General features: G+C 41.4%; 1 protein-coding gene across 3 annotated transcripts in view; it reads left to right on the forward strand.

The window, feature by feature from the left end:
• Positions 1-13,436, forward strand: part of SAMD12 (sterile alpha motif domain containing 12) — a 353,244-nt gene that overhangs the window by 235,344 nt on the left and 104,464 nt on the right. The window contains exon 5 of one of the 3 annotated variants that reach the window (XM_039853711.1): positions 330-1,010. The exons of the other annotated variants lie outside the window; for them this stretch is intronic. Coding sequence (XP_039709645.1) covers positions 330-337 — 8 coding nt within the window. The 3' untranslated portion in view covers positions 338-1,010. Of the gene's footprint in view, positions 1-329; positions 1,011-13,436 lie in introns of those variants that run through there. 3 annotated transcript variants of the gene reach the window in all.

Below are 13,436 nucleotides of genomic sequence, written 5' to 3' on the forward strand. Positions count from 1 at the left end.
ATTTAAAAATCAGGAGATTTAATATTTTTAATGTAAATTTTCACCTTCTGTCTAAAAATTTCCGAAATATACGGAGCCACAATCTCACGGCACAGTAACATGGTATATAGTAGCCGCTCTCTAGAACGGACTATGGCACATTAAATATGTTTATAAATTCTTTAATACTCCTCCTAGTGAGAGGTAGGGTCTGGGTACCTAAATCTGGCAAGGCCCAGTGACTGTTCTGACCAGTAAAATATGGCAGAGGTGATGTTCTGTCAGTTTCTGGGCCCTGGCCTTAGGAAACTGACAGCATCTACTTCCTGTCTCTTGGGTCACTTATTCAGAGAAATAAGCCATCATACAACAAGTGCGGCTGCCTTGAGACCACCGTGCTGCAAGAAGCCCAAGCCTCGTGAAGAGGTCCGAGAAGAAACACCAGGTGGGGAAAGACGGGAGGTCGAGGAGCACGGAGGCACCAGACACGTGACTGAGGAACCCACCTCGAAAACAGATGCTCCACCTCGATGAGGGGACGTCATGTGGATCAGAGATGAACCACCCAGCTGAGCCCTTCGGGAACTCCTAACCCACAGAAGCATAAGCACAACAGAAATCCTTGCTTTAAGCCTCGAATGAGGGTCTAACGGAAACAAGAGCATGTGTTTCCAGTTGATTCTGACCCGCATTCTATCCCCGGGTTTACTTACCTAAATTATATTACATTTGGGCTCCTGTGGGAATTCGGGGTCACAATTCTTACTTAAACCACGGTCTGGAGACCCTTAAATGATATGAAATTTGGAAATTAAAATATTTAAATGTATATATAACAAAATTAGGTTGTGAGGGCTGGAGCGATGCAGAGCACAGTGGAAATTTCTACTTGAAGTGCTTTATCTTCCATGGACCACCTTGCTCAAGGTGAAAAGAGCATAAGTTCAAGGATTGGTCAGCTCTTTCTGAGCGCTGGTTTCCTTATCTGTAAAAGCAGGTCCTACTCACCTTTGACATTCGATGAGTCTAAGAGCAAGAAAGCTCAGCTTCTGTATGATTCAGATTCTGTATGTTCGTGTATCTCGTAACGTATTACAAAGTATATTCATGCCATCGCAATCCAGCCTGTGGGGCAAAAGAAACGTCTAATTCTTTGTTGAAGCCTGTGCCTTTCTCATCTTGTACCTCCAGCTCTCGGCAAATATTTGTTGAATAAATGAATGAACAAATGAATGTGAGTTAGTCACCGAGGATACAGAGACAAATGAGGCACGGTCCCTGCCCTTGAGGAGCTCACAGTCTATCGAACACAGGCAGCCAATTAATACTGGTCATGCCTCCTGGGTAGCACATTCTTCTCTTCAGAAACACCGTTTTATCTATGTCTAGCTGCCGTTCACACCCATACCCAGATGACAGGACAAGCGACGGGAAAACATGCCTTAGAGGAGCCCAGAACAGGGCAGGGGACCGCGAACCACCTACCCTGACTAGGCAGCCTTCTCACGCTGAGATTAAGTCATGAGAAGGAGGAAGGAAGGACCGCCCGTCCGAGCTGCGGGAGCCGAGGCACAATTACTCAAAAGCACCCTCAGGGACCCATCAGAAAAGCAGGAACAAAATCACTGACACATCGTTCCATCAGGCTCTGCTTGCGCAGACTGCAGGAACAGCAGCAAGGCCGCTCGAGCCACGCCACGCTGCGGAGCTGCCGCCGAAGCCGAAAGACGCAGGGCCCGCACCGGCGTTTGCTTTTGTGTTTTAAAAGAGATGGGAAGAAGGCCCTGATTTTAATCAGCCTACCTGGTACGGGCTTCGAGAATTCTCTTTTTTCCTTCCCAAGTATGTTTGGCAAAGTGTCAGCTGGTACATTTTCCCTTCTTTCTTTCTTCACAATCGAGGACTTTATGAAGTCAGACAGAGGAGAAACAGGCTTTTGTTTAATCTTAAAGATAAGTGGCTTCTTGCTCTTGATTATCCCAGTGAGACTGAGTATCAGTGTCAATATATTGATACGATCAACATTGTACAGTCTTGATTAAAATGTATTTGGGTTTGGAAAGGTCTCTTTTTGTTTATGTTAAATAGCAAGACCACAGGGATGTCAGGAAGTTGTTAGGGAGCCAGGCCAGGGCGCTCTTGTCAAGTTCAAAGCTGCGGGGTTGTGTTCAAGCTGGGAAACGGAGCCTGACAGGTAGAAATGGCTTTCTGTGTGCAAAGTAAAACCTGGCAAAATAGTTAAACCACTAGTTAATTTGCTCTTGTTTATTTATGAGACTCTGAGCTCCTTCAAGTAGAAATTCTATAAGAAAAGGTAAAAGCCACAGCAGCAGCAACCACACTTCTCTGTCCCTCACAGCTTAAAACTTTGTCAGCATCGTACCATTTGGAAGAGAAAAGGTCATCTTTATCAAGGGTCATTTTCTTTTCTAAAAAATAGCTTTTCATCATTTCAAGATTGGGATCCAACGTAAACATAAACTCACTGTCTTGGTAATTAGGTAAAATTATAAAAATAAAGATATTATTAAAATTCCATAGCAACTGCAGCTGCCGATAGTGAGTGGTGATTAGCGTGCAGATGACATGGCACCGGCTGTGCACGTCGTCCGATTCTGGCTGAAGGCATCCGCTTGCCAAGGGGGAGAACTCTACATATCTTCACGAAAGCATAGCTCACTTGCTGATTTTTGTTTCAAGCCTTTTACGTTTCACCATCTTTGATCTGTAGTTCTCTTGTGCATTGCAATGAGCTGTTATGAGTGTTTCCTGTGCGATCTGCTATTTCTGGTGATTTAAATCTACTATCTCATGGCCCAAGACTCCTGTCTTTAGGTAGGCGTTATGTTATTAAGTGTATAAAAGTGTTATTGCCTATCCTGCTGGAGGTGACTGGAAGGTGAAATAAGGTTAGAGAAAGTATGTCAAGACAGCATTCTTGGACTCCCTGCTTCTCAGGGGTCTGAATTCACTCCATACCTTGGGATCCAGGGCATGGAAGAGACACTGGTGTGTAGAAGCAGAACTGGGCATGTAGCAGTGATTACTGGTCCAAAGCCAGCATTTATTAGCAACCAGCTTGGTTGCAGAATCTTGTCCCTTAATCTAGAGAGCCGAACATTTCAAATGAGGAATACATGGATAAAATTCCTGAAGCATAAGGCTCTTTCTTCCTCAGTTCATGAAGATTATTCTGAGATCATAAAAGTCATAGATCCAAAAAGGAACTTTGGAATATTGTGTTGTCCATCCTTCTTATTTCACATAAAATCATGAATAACCTATCCGTAAACAGTAACATGTGCCTGTTTTTTTAAGCCTTCAAGAAACAGATAGTAGCCAGCTTTCTTTGGTAACGTATCCTGATGCTGAATTGCCTTCTCCAGAAGGAAAATCCTGGTATGGCCTCAGAGTCAGAGCTAGATTCAAACGTCCATGCTGTTACACCCTGATTGTATGGTTATCAGATGACTGATCTTGCCAGATCTTAACTAATTTGTAATATATGAATGAACAACAGTCTACTGACATTGTGAGGTGATTTTCAGGAGTGAAAAGATACATGTACCGTACCTGACACAAAAGGATATGTGACTTCTCTATTCCTCGTTTAGCTAACCTGATACCCTTAGTATTCTCCAGCCTCAGTGCACAGGGACAATGCCGAATGTCAGATCATTCCCTGGAGGTAGTAACTAGCGCCTGACGTAACTTGAAGACTTGGCATAAACTTTAAAAGGAACCTTGCTTGCCACCTTTAGAATAGCGAGAAGACATGAGAAAGCATTTAGTGTATCATACTAGGTATTAGTTTACTAAAGCTGCTGTGACAAAGAACCACAAGCTAGGTAGCTTAGAGCGACAGAAATTTATCGTCTCACAATTCTGGAGACCAGGAGTCTGAGGTCAAGGTTTTGACAGGGCTGTGTTCCGTGGGAAGGGTCTGTTCCTGGCCGCTCTCCTAAATTCTGGTAGTTTCTTGTATGGCAGCGTAACTTAAATCGTCACATGGCATTCTCTCTGTGTGCGTGTTTGTGCCCAAGTTCCATTTGTATAAGGCCACCCGTAGTTTTGGAATAGAGGCCCACGCTCCCCCAATTTCACCTCATCTTACATCATTAATCTGCAACACCAGCTCAGGTTATATTCTGACTGACCGAGGATTAGGACGTCAATATCTGAATGTGGGAAGGGGGTTACATTTTAGCCCAAAACACACTAAGTCGTGGGATAGTTAGTAGTCCCTGAAAAATCTTTTGTCAGGTATTATTTGACATTACACTTGGGACTTAGGACAAACTCGTTTGTTGCCAGCCCCTCCAAATAATGCGGGAAGACAATTCCTTGGAAAACCAACCTCAAACACCTTGCGTATTAGGATAGTGGGGATCATGGGCATGGTGGAGAGCCCCAGAGCCACACGCACTGATGGGGGGGGTGGAGGTGGGGGAGGAAGCATGGACTTGGGGAGAGCATGGCTCTGTTGCAGTCAGAAACTCAGGGAACAAGCTTCAGGTAAACCCTCCTTCTTAGATCGTAAGATCCTTCCCACCAAGAAAAGAAACAGAAGCTAGGAAGGAAGGGGCTGGGAGCTGGAGTGAATCAGCTCAGAGAAGCCCTCCGTGCATAACTGTTGCGTGCCTTCTGTTATTCAGGCATTGTGCTAATGCCGGAAGGCAAATACACACTCCCTGCTAGCAAGCACCGTAGGTCTTCCTCGTGAGACAGACATTGCCTTCGCAAGACAGATTACTGAGCAGTGACAATACAACATGAGATAAATGAGGGGAAAGACAGAGGGTGCTGTGGACCCTAGAAGGGGCCTCTAGCTCCCCCTCAGATGGCACAGTATTCCAGGCACAGCAGCAACATTCAAGAAATAACTTAGTTTGGCTGGAGTCTAAGGTTTTGGGGAGGGGAAATTATGAGGACTGAGTCTGGAGTGTAGATAAAAGTGTATGGGGCTAAGGGACTGAAATGTCACCAGTAAGTCCTCACAGCCTTACAGGGCAGAGGACCTAGGTTCACTCTACTGTAAGTCAAGGTCCCACACCTTCTGCACGCACCTACATAAGCAAACAGTCATCCAAGGGCGCTTTCCTACAGTTGCAATGGTTATGCAGAGAAAACCAGGGAAGGACACAATTGTAAAGAGTAATTAGTGTTGTGACTAAATAAATGAACACCACCTGTGCATCCTGTTTGGGGAAATGAGTCAAATTAGTGAAACAAGTTGCATAATCACAGCAAATGTCAATCTCAGCCACTGTAGCTGTGCTGGACATTTCTGGTTTTAATGAGCGGCTTTGTGATCAATATTCATTCAGATGAATGTAGAGAAATTTTAGGTTTATGTTTTATTTTCAGTCACATACGTAATATGTAATCATTGCCAGAAAATTAAAAAAAAAAAAAGTTATGCAAAAATAAAGTTACTCTAAACTCACTATGCAGAAATGAATGTCAACATTTTGGTGCATATACTTTCAGACTTTCATAAACATGTATATTTATAAAAACTGGTTATTTTGTTATTTCTTCTGTTCTTAGTTTACATTCGACTTCAATGTTTTTTGTTTCTTTTGTTCCCCTGCCTTTTTGCAAAGAGGGAAAGGCTAGTTTTGCTTTATGATCTGAGTTTTTCTTTGATTCCTTCCCTCCTCCCCATCCCACTCCATGAATTTAGAAGGTATGGTATTTGTTTGAAGCTCCTCTGATAGTTACGGTCAAATTATTAAATAATACCGATAAATGTTTAACACCTGTGATCTAAACCTATTTCTCAGACTATTAACATCCAGAACGAAACAGTATCTGCTGACTCGCCCTTATATGTAAATGAAAAATGACCCCCACTTTTCTTCCTCCAGTCCCCCACGCACAGTTTTTGTTATTCTACTTCGGGATTTTTGTCCCAGTCTGTAATACTTAAATTGTCAATTCTTACACAGTTGGATCTCTTGTTTCAAGAATGATCTCGTTTATATTTTTCTTAGAAGCAGCGCTGTTTAACAGTGTTCTCATCCCTCCATTTTCAGATTGTTGGTTAATCTCGGTTACCAGAGAGAACATCCATGTTTTCTCATTTGCCTTCTTTGATCACCGGCAGCTCGGGCAGATAATAGAATTTGGAGATCGTACCTTAACCATTCTTCCTGAAAACCACATAGACAAATTCCGTGGGCATATTTTTCTTTTCTATGTGATCTGTTTCTTTTTCCTCAATTTGGGGAAGATTTTTATTTTAGATGTAATATTCAGTACATCCAAATGTGTATCACTTTTCACAAAGTCCACAGTAAAACCTTTTAAACTAGAGGTGTTTTTTTTCATTTCAGGGAAATTTTCTTCAATATGTATTTTTGAGATTGGTTCTGTTGCATTGGTTCTGATTGCTGCCTCATTTACTCCCATTATGCATAAGCCACATATACTGTGTTCGTGTTTCTAGTTCATGTTTTTTCCTTTTAATCATTTTCAGTTACCTTTTTTCTCCCTCTCAATGCTGGGTGATTGTCCCAAGTTCATGTTCACCTTAATCGTTTCTAAACCAGATTGATTCTCAAAATCATTTCAGAGAATTTTTATAAATATAGACTTTTTAGCTTCACCCAAGGCTCACTAAGTCAGAATCGATATTTGACCTCGGCAATGTGTATGTTAAGTATACTTACTTAATAGGACAGTGGTTTGGGAACCACTGTCCTACTTCACTAGTCTAATGCCACTTAATTCAGGGGTGATTTTCCTCTTTATAGCTTTTCATCCAGTTTTAAATTCTGCAGTAGAATTTCTTGCTTGCTTGTATTCTTTCCATAAAATCCCATTTTATCTCCGTCTGTTGCCTCATTCTCTCTCTTTTGGCAACTTTGTGTTTTGAGTAATTATTTTGAGAATACAAAGTAGTTACTCTCTTAAAAATTGTCTTTCTCTTGTGGCAGATCTTGTCCAAAGTATACTTTTTTTTTTTTTATCTTCTGCATATTATGTTTATTTCCTTGTGTTTATAATTGCATTGAGGAGCTCTTTATTCCGTGTTGGGGGCCTGTTTGATAACCCACTCTTCAATGGCGCCTTAGGTGACTTCTCTGCTTTCCCGGGCTCTCTTAATTTGAAGCTGCATGATATGCATTTGCATTATAAGTTTTGTCATTCAGCATCCCGAGGAGCACAGAGAGGAGCCAATTTCATGAGCAGAGCAGGTGTAGTACTTCGCCTTACGCGGCATTTTTCTGCACGTTTGGGAACTCTTGCATCAAGACCCATCTCTGCATACCTTGGGTGCACATCACCCTGTCCACTAGTCTGTGTACCTAGTGCAGCTACACCCAGTATCTCGCATGAAATTCCTATCCATGTGAGTGGGATAAAGCTTACACGAGTTGGGGCAGTATCCTGTCCGGTTCCAGAATGTTTGTCCTGTTTATTTAGGAATGGCCACATTGGTGACAATTGGTTTAGAGGAAAATATCCCACCTTCATGGAAGTTCCATGTGATTGGACCATGTGCATTTCTTCCCCAGACTGCATAGTCCACCTTGTTCCATATTAGTCAGTCCCTCTACCTCCTAGTGACGACACTTGCCTTATGATCTCAACCCTCCATAGTAAGAACTTCTCCCCTAGATGCTGGAGAAAATCCACAAAAGAAAAAGGCCAGTAATAGCCAAAAACTGGAAATAAGCCCAATATTCCATCTGAGTTATGGATAATAACTTGTGATATATTTGCACAATGAAATGCAAATCCTAGTAGCTACATGTATCACTATGGACAAACATCAGAAACAGAGTTGAGAGTCAAACAGAAGACACCGAACAACGTACTCCACTCTCGGGATGAGAAGTTGTCGGTATTCCCTCAGTTTGAGGCTATCGATATGGTATCAGATGCCGATATCTAATGCTTGTAAAATGGTTCTGCTAGGTGACCTGCTTCAGCACTGAGGAGAAGCTATTCCCTATTTCTGCTTCTCTTTGGATTTCTGAAAAGGAGGAAGGTGGGGCACTTGCTTTCCTGTGAGACTTTTCCCAAGAAACAGAAAAAAAAAAGCTAGAGATGTACACGAGGTGGTTTTACTTGTGGCACAGCTCCCGAACAGTACAGAGCATCATTTTCAAGCAGCACTGTGTGCATACATTTTCTTCAGAGGCAGAGTTGGTGCTGTTATCCTTACAGATGATGACAGCGAGGCTCAGTGAGTCGAAGTGACTTGTTTCTTTTGTTGTCAAGGAAAGAAGCTGAGTTCAGATACAGTCCAAAGTCTGCCACCTGCCCATTACATCACAATGCCTAGTGCTTCAAGTCTATAGTCACCTCAAGTTAAAAGATACTTTCAGTCATTCAGCAAATATTTATTGAGCATCTAATAGGTGCTGGGCCAGGTGCTGAGGACACAGCAATGAGCAAGACATACCTTTTCATTGCTGTCATGACACTTAAAATATAGAATGGAACATAGACATTAAAGAAAGATTTGCTCAAATAGCTATTAAATGACAGGAGTTACTGTATAATAGTGTGGAAGGGGGAATCTAGACTATAGGGTCAGAGAAAGGGTTTCTTGAGAAAGTAGCCAATAAGCTGAACCCCAGTTGATAAGTTAATCAAGCAAAGGAGCAAGGAAAATAGCAATACAATAGAGGGAGAGCCTGCAGGATGAGCCCAGAGGCTGGGAAGAACTTGAGAAACTAAAGAAATTAGCATCCATGCATGGAGAGAAAGGCAGACCATGGCCAAAGGAGAAACACACTTTGCAGAGCTATGTGTGCCACAATGATTAGGATTTGGGTTTTGTCCCAAAGGTAAGGACAGATCTCTACAGGATTTAAAGAAGAGGGTAGGGCAGGGTCATATCCATGGCTTTGTGTACTAAAAAGAGAGTGAAAAGAGCAAAGCTGCTTATTCCTGGGCCAAAATATAATAGGGAATAATTAATACATACTAATTACATTATTATAGATAGTATCTATAAGACTCCTTAAGTGAATGAAAATATGCCACCCCCAGACATAGATGTGGCAAACCTTAAAAGACATCCCTGGCACTCACAGCTTTTCAAGTTGAAGCTTCATCTTCTGAAGAGAAGATGTCAAGATTTTGATGTCACCCGCATCGACCTTGCCACAGTCCACCCTCGCCAGGCAGACTGGCCTACCGTTCTGCCAACATAAGGTTGGGGCCTCAACCCTGAAGACTGCTTAAGCTCTTTAAGGGGCCAAAGGAATGTACCACATGGCAAAAGAAATGGGCCTTTATTTTAAATCAAGAAGTCATTTTTATAGATTCTAACTCAGTGACTGAAGAGCCCATTTGTTAGGTATTTTTTAAATATCAGAGAATTAATTTTAACATAACTTCACTTGATTGCCTGCCAGCCTTCCCCTTTTCCAATAACATTTACCCATTCTTCCATAAACCGGAAAATAACTAATTACTCCAGAATAATGCCACCTGGAGTGACGACTGGTCCAATTCACACCTGCTTATTGAGTACCTGTGGCATGCAGATGCTATATCTTATGCTTTAGAACTGGATGGCAAAAGTGAACAAGTCAGATTTTCTGCCCTCAAGGGGCCTCCAGTCTTAGGAGAGGAGTAGAGAGATTTATAATGGTCTGTGATGTTAGTGCTGCCCAGATGGCTGACACGCTTGATTTTCAGAAAAGAGGGAAACCAGAAGCACATTCAGTTACTTGGATATCTGGCAGTAGGAATTATTTTTATGAATCCTTTAAAAAAAAATGAAAGCCCATGCTCCTGAAAAATTAATTATATCAGAATACCAGGGAGTCCATTCTCTACAAAATTCTCTTCACTGAGTCAATCTCTTGAAACACATCTTCTCTGAACTAGCAATGCGTGTTTGGGGAACACTCATATACATGTTTGCAGGCCACTGCATGGTCACTCTGTGGAAGGGACCAATATAGCTATTGTCTAGTTGTTTTCATATTTTTTTGGTGGGGGAGGGGGACTATTTAGGATAAGAATTTATTAGAGAATTGCAAGTCCCAGAGACACAGGCAAACTATCGCACAAAGGCCTGGCTCCTCAAGTATCTCAAAAGCACAAATTATATCCAGTAGTTTTCATCTTTGATTTGCTTCATTGTAAATGTGATGTAAAGCTGGCTACATTAAGCTAATTATTACTAAGCTTTAATATTCTGCTGCTAAATGAAACCACGCATAAGGCATCTCCCCAGAAGGATTTTTAACCACAATAACCATTTTTACATTAGCTGAACGATCTTTTTATCTTCCAGGACTTCCTTGCCATAATGTATCTGAATAGCCAGGGAAACATGGCAGGTACTGCAGAATTACATAGTGTTTAATAGTCAGTAAAAACCCCCAGATGCCATGAAGTAGCGGCTCCTTAGTGAGGGAGCCAAGGGGGTGATGATCTCCACTAAATATCAGTTTCAGTACAGGTTTATAAATGTTTAAACTCCTCACTAAAAGACATCTCTAAATAGGCTGAAACGGTTCTTTTCCACTCTGCTTGGTACCTATCATCCTCCTAGAAATCTGGAGTAACATAAAGCACACACTCAAATCATCAGAACACAAGTAAGGTATGACCTAAAATTCACTTTGGGTATGAAAATACCTAATCTTCCCCAAGCCACCACTTAGCCTGGGACTCTGAGTTTTGGGCCTCTTTTAGGAGGTGACATTTCACTGCCTCCCTCAGTTTATGGTCATTTTATGCGGATCCAGGTCCAGGGATAATTGCTTCCAAATTATGAGAAAAACTCAGCTGTCATTTGTATTGTGTATCCCTACAGCAGATTGGCAGGCATTAGAGAGTTAATCCATCCGTTAGCTATTTTATATATACTTTTTTTTTTCATTCTCCAATTTGACACAGTGGAGCAGGTTGCTGTCAAGAAATTGAAGTACCAGGTGTGATTAAATAAGATCACACATTTCATTCTCTCTTTAATTTCACATCACTTTTCAGCAGCTGAATCCATGTGCTCCCCGCCATGGAGTCAGCCAGCACTGTGCATGCTTAGCGTGCCCAGCAGAGCGGTGGCAGAATGTTCCCAAAGTAAGCCACCCTGCTGAGCTGTTGTGAGTCAAGTCTGGTTTTACCTCCAAATTATTCAGGATTGCTGGATCTGGTTTATTAATCCATTCATTTCCCTAGAGAGTAAGACTTCTGGTACTTTTACATCACTGATGCTCAATGTCAACTAAAAGAAGTTTCAAAAAATAGAGAAGACTAGAATCAAGGATGAAGAAACACTTAGAAGAAATCACAGCCTTTCCTCTCAGCCTCTTCCCTCGTTTCTTCTGCAACTCCATCGCCTCTCTACCCACCCACCCCAATTCTTTGTGTCTAAGATTAGAAGTCGGAAATGGCATTAATACATTTCCTTTGCAAGCATGTCTGGAGAAGCTACATTTGGGATATTCTTGGGATTAAAAAATGAAATTGAGATAAGGGACATTTTTTAGATTAAGGTTCAGTGTGTCTGATCCCTGCTGTTTAGCAGCAGGCAGTTCAGGACCGACAAGAATCAAGCAGCATCTCTGCATTGAGAAGCAAGCTGTGGTCACGTAGCATAACCAACATGGCAATAAACACCATCATAAATGAGTCTCTGGAGAGAGACGAGTAGCTGTCACTTCTCAGCTGTGTGTTCTTCCTTGGCAGCCAGGGTCCAATCCCTGTGATCAGTAATGGGTCAACTGTGTAGCATGTTGTAGGTTAATTCATTCCACAAATACAGATGGGATGCTTATGTGCCAAGTGCTGTCCTAGGCAGCACTGAACAAATACTATCAGTGCTCTGATGAAGCTTATCTGCTTTTCATGATCTGACCTCTGCTCACTTCTCCATTCTTATCTATTCACCCCGCTGTGTGCTCTGTTAACATCCGTTCAGGTGGAATAACTTACATTCCCATGAGTATCATGCTCTTTCTTGCTTCCATTTATTCTGGCCTGTGTGTGGGGGGAGCCTGGCTCTGCCCACCCCTTTCTCTGCCTAACTTCCAGCCAAACCTAGGTCCGATTTAATCCAGGTACCATCCCTGTCCTCTCCCCTCCTCTGAGCTCACCTACAACCTGTCTTCTTGTCTTTCATTCCTACTTCAGCAACTCCAAGCAGGGAGACCGTGACTTATTTTTTATCGTCTCCGTTCTACCTGACACACAGTGGGCTCTTAAAAAACATTTGTTCAATTAGTCATCAAATTAATTTATTTTTAAATAAGATTCACATGCAATCGTTAGCCCTCCATGTAATTTTTGTAAGACCCACAAGGTATCTCTCAAATTTTAAGTGGAGAAAATGTGACATTTGTAATCTCGATCACCCTGATCGTAGTGAGAATTAACACGCGTCTGTGCTCTCTTATGAAAATCACCTCCTCTTCCTGGTATGCTTTTTAATAAGAATGGAACCCCTTGGCAAAATTAAATTGGAACTCTTAGAAATATTAGGTGGTTCCTTGTTGGAATAACTTATGGAGAATTACCAAATCTGCGCTTTTCCTTACTAAGTACAAATTAAAATTTATTTAAAAAAGAAGAAGTAACAGATTTACAACTATGAAAAATAGACATGCTTGTAGCTAAAAGTTTGAAAGCACTGGGTAGAAATGAAAGATCTGTGTTTAGTGGTAAGATTCAGGATATATTTTCCTTTTTTCAAAATGTTCTTTAATATTTTATAATTTATTTTTGATGGAATGCGTTAGAAAGAAAAACGATCTTCTTGAAAGAAGCACATATCCAGGAGGTTTTCGCTTTATTTGTATGAGCTCCAGTGTATTAATTAAAGGTTTTCTTTGAACCAAATATATTGCCAGTGCTGTTGTATTATATAGAATTTTTTAAATCTTAGGCTTTTTATCAAGATATTCAACAAATAAATATCTACTATGTGTCAGACGCTCTAATATGTACTTGTTTTCTCTGTTTTAATAACGATGGTGATTCACAGCACATACACGTATCACATCACACTGTACACCTTAAATGTACACAATTTTATATGTCAACTATACCTTCATAAAGCTAGAAAAAATAATGATGACAAATTTTTATAGCACTCGCTACCTCCCAAAGCTCTTTCCCATATATTAGAACTACTATCTCTCACAGTTCTACAAAGTAGATAGGACATGTGCATTGGTCAAAGAAACACTAGCTGCTGTAACAAATATATTTCTAAAAGTTAGTGGCTTAGTTCTCCATCCTAGCTGAAGGTTGCAAATCAGTGGCAACTCGGTTCCACACAGTCATTTAGGAACCCAGGCTGAGAACCCAGCCCTGCCACCTTTAACAAGACCATTTTTGAGACTGCTCTGGTCTTCGCCATTTCAGCCTGGAAGTAAAGGGCCTTGAGCAAGTAAGTGGAGGTTACAAATATCACTTGTGCTTACATTCTGTTGGCAAGAGTTTAATCACATAACCACAGCAGCCTCAAGGGAAGCTTG

The sequence above is a fragment of the Pteropus medius genome, unplaced genomic scaffold (genome assembly GCF_902729225.1).
Source record: "Pteropus medius unplaced genomic scaffold, Ma_sr-lr_union100, whole genome shotgun sequence".
In the NCBI taxonomy this organism is placed as follows: Eukaryota; Metazoa; Chordata; class Mammalia; order Chiroptera; family Pteropodidae; genus Pteropus; species Pteropus medius.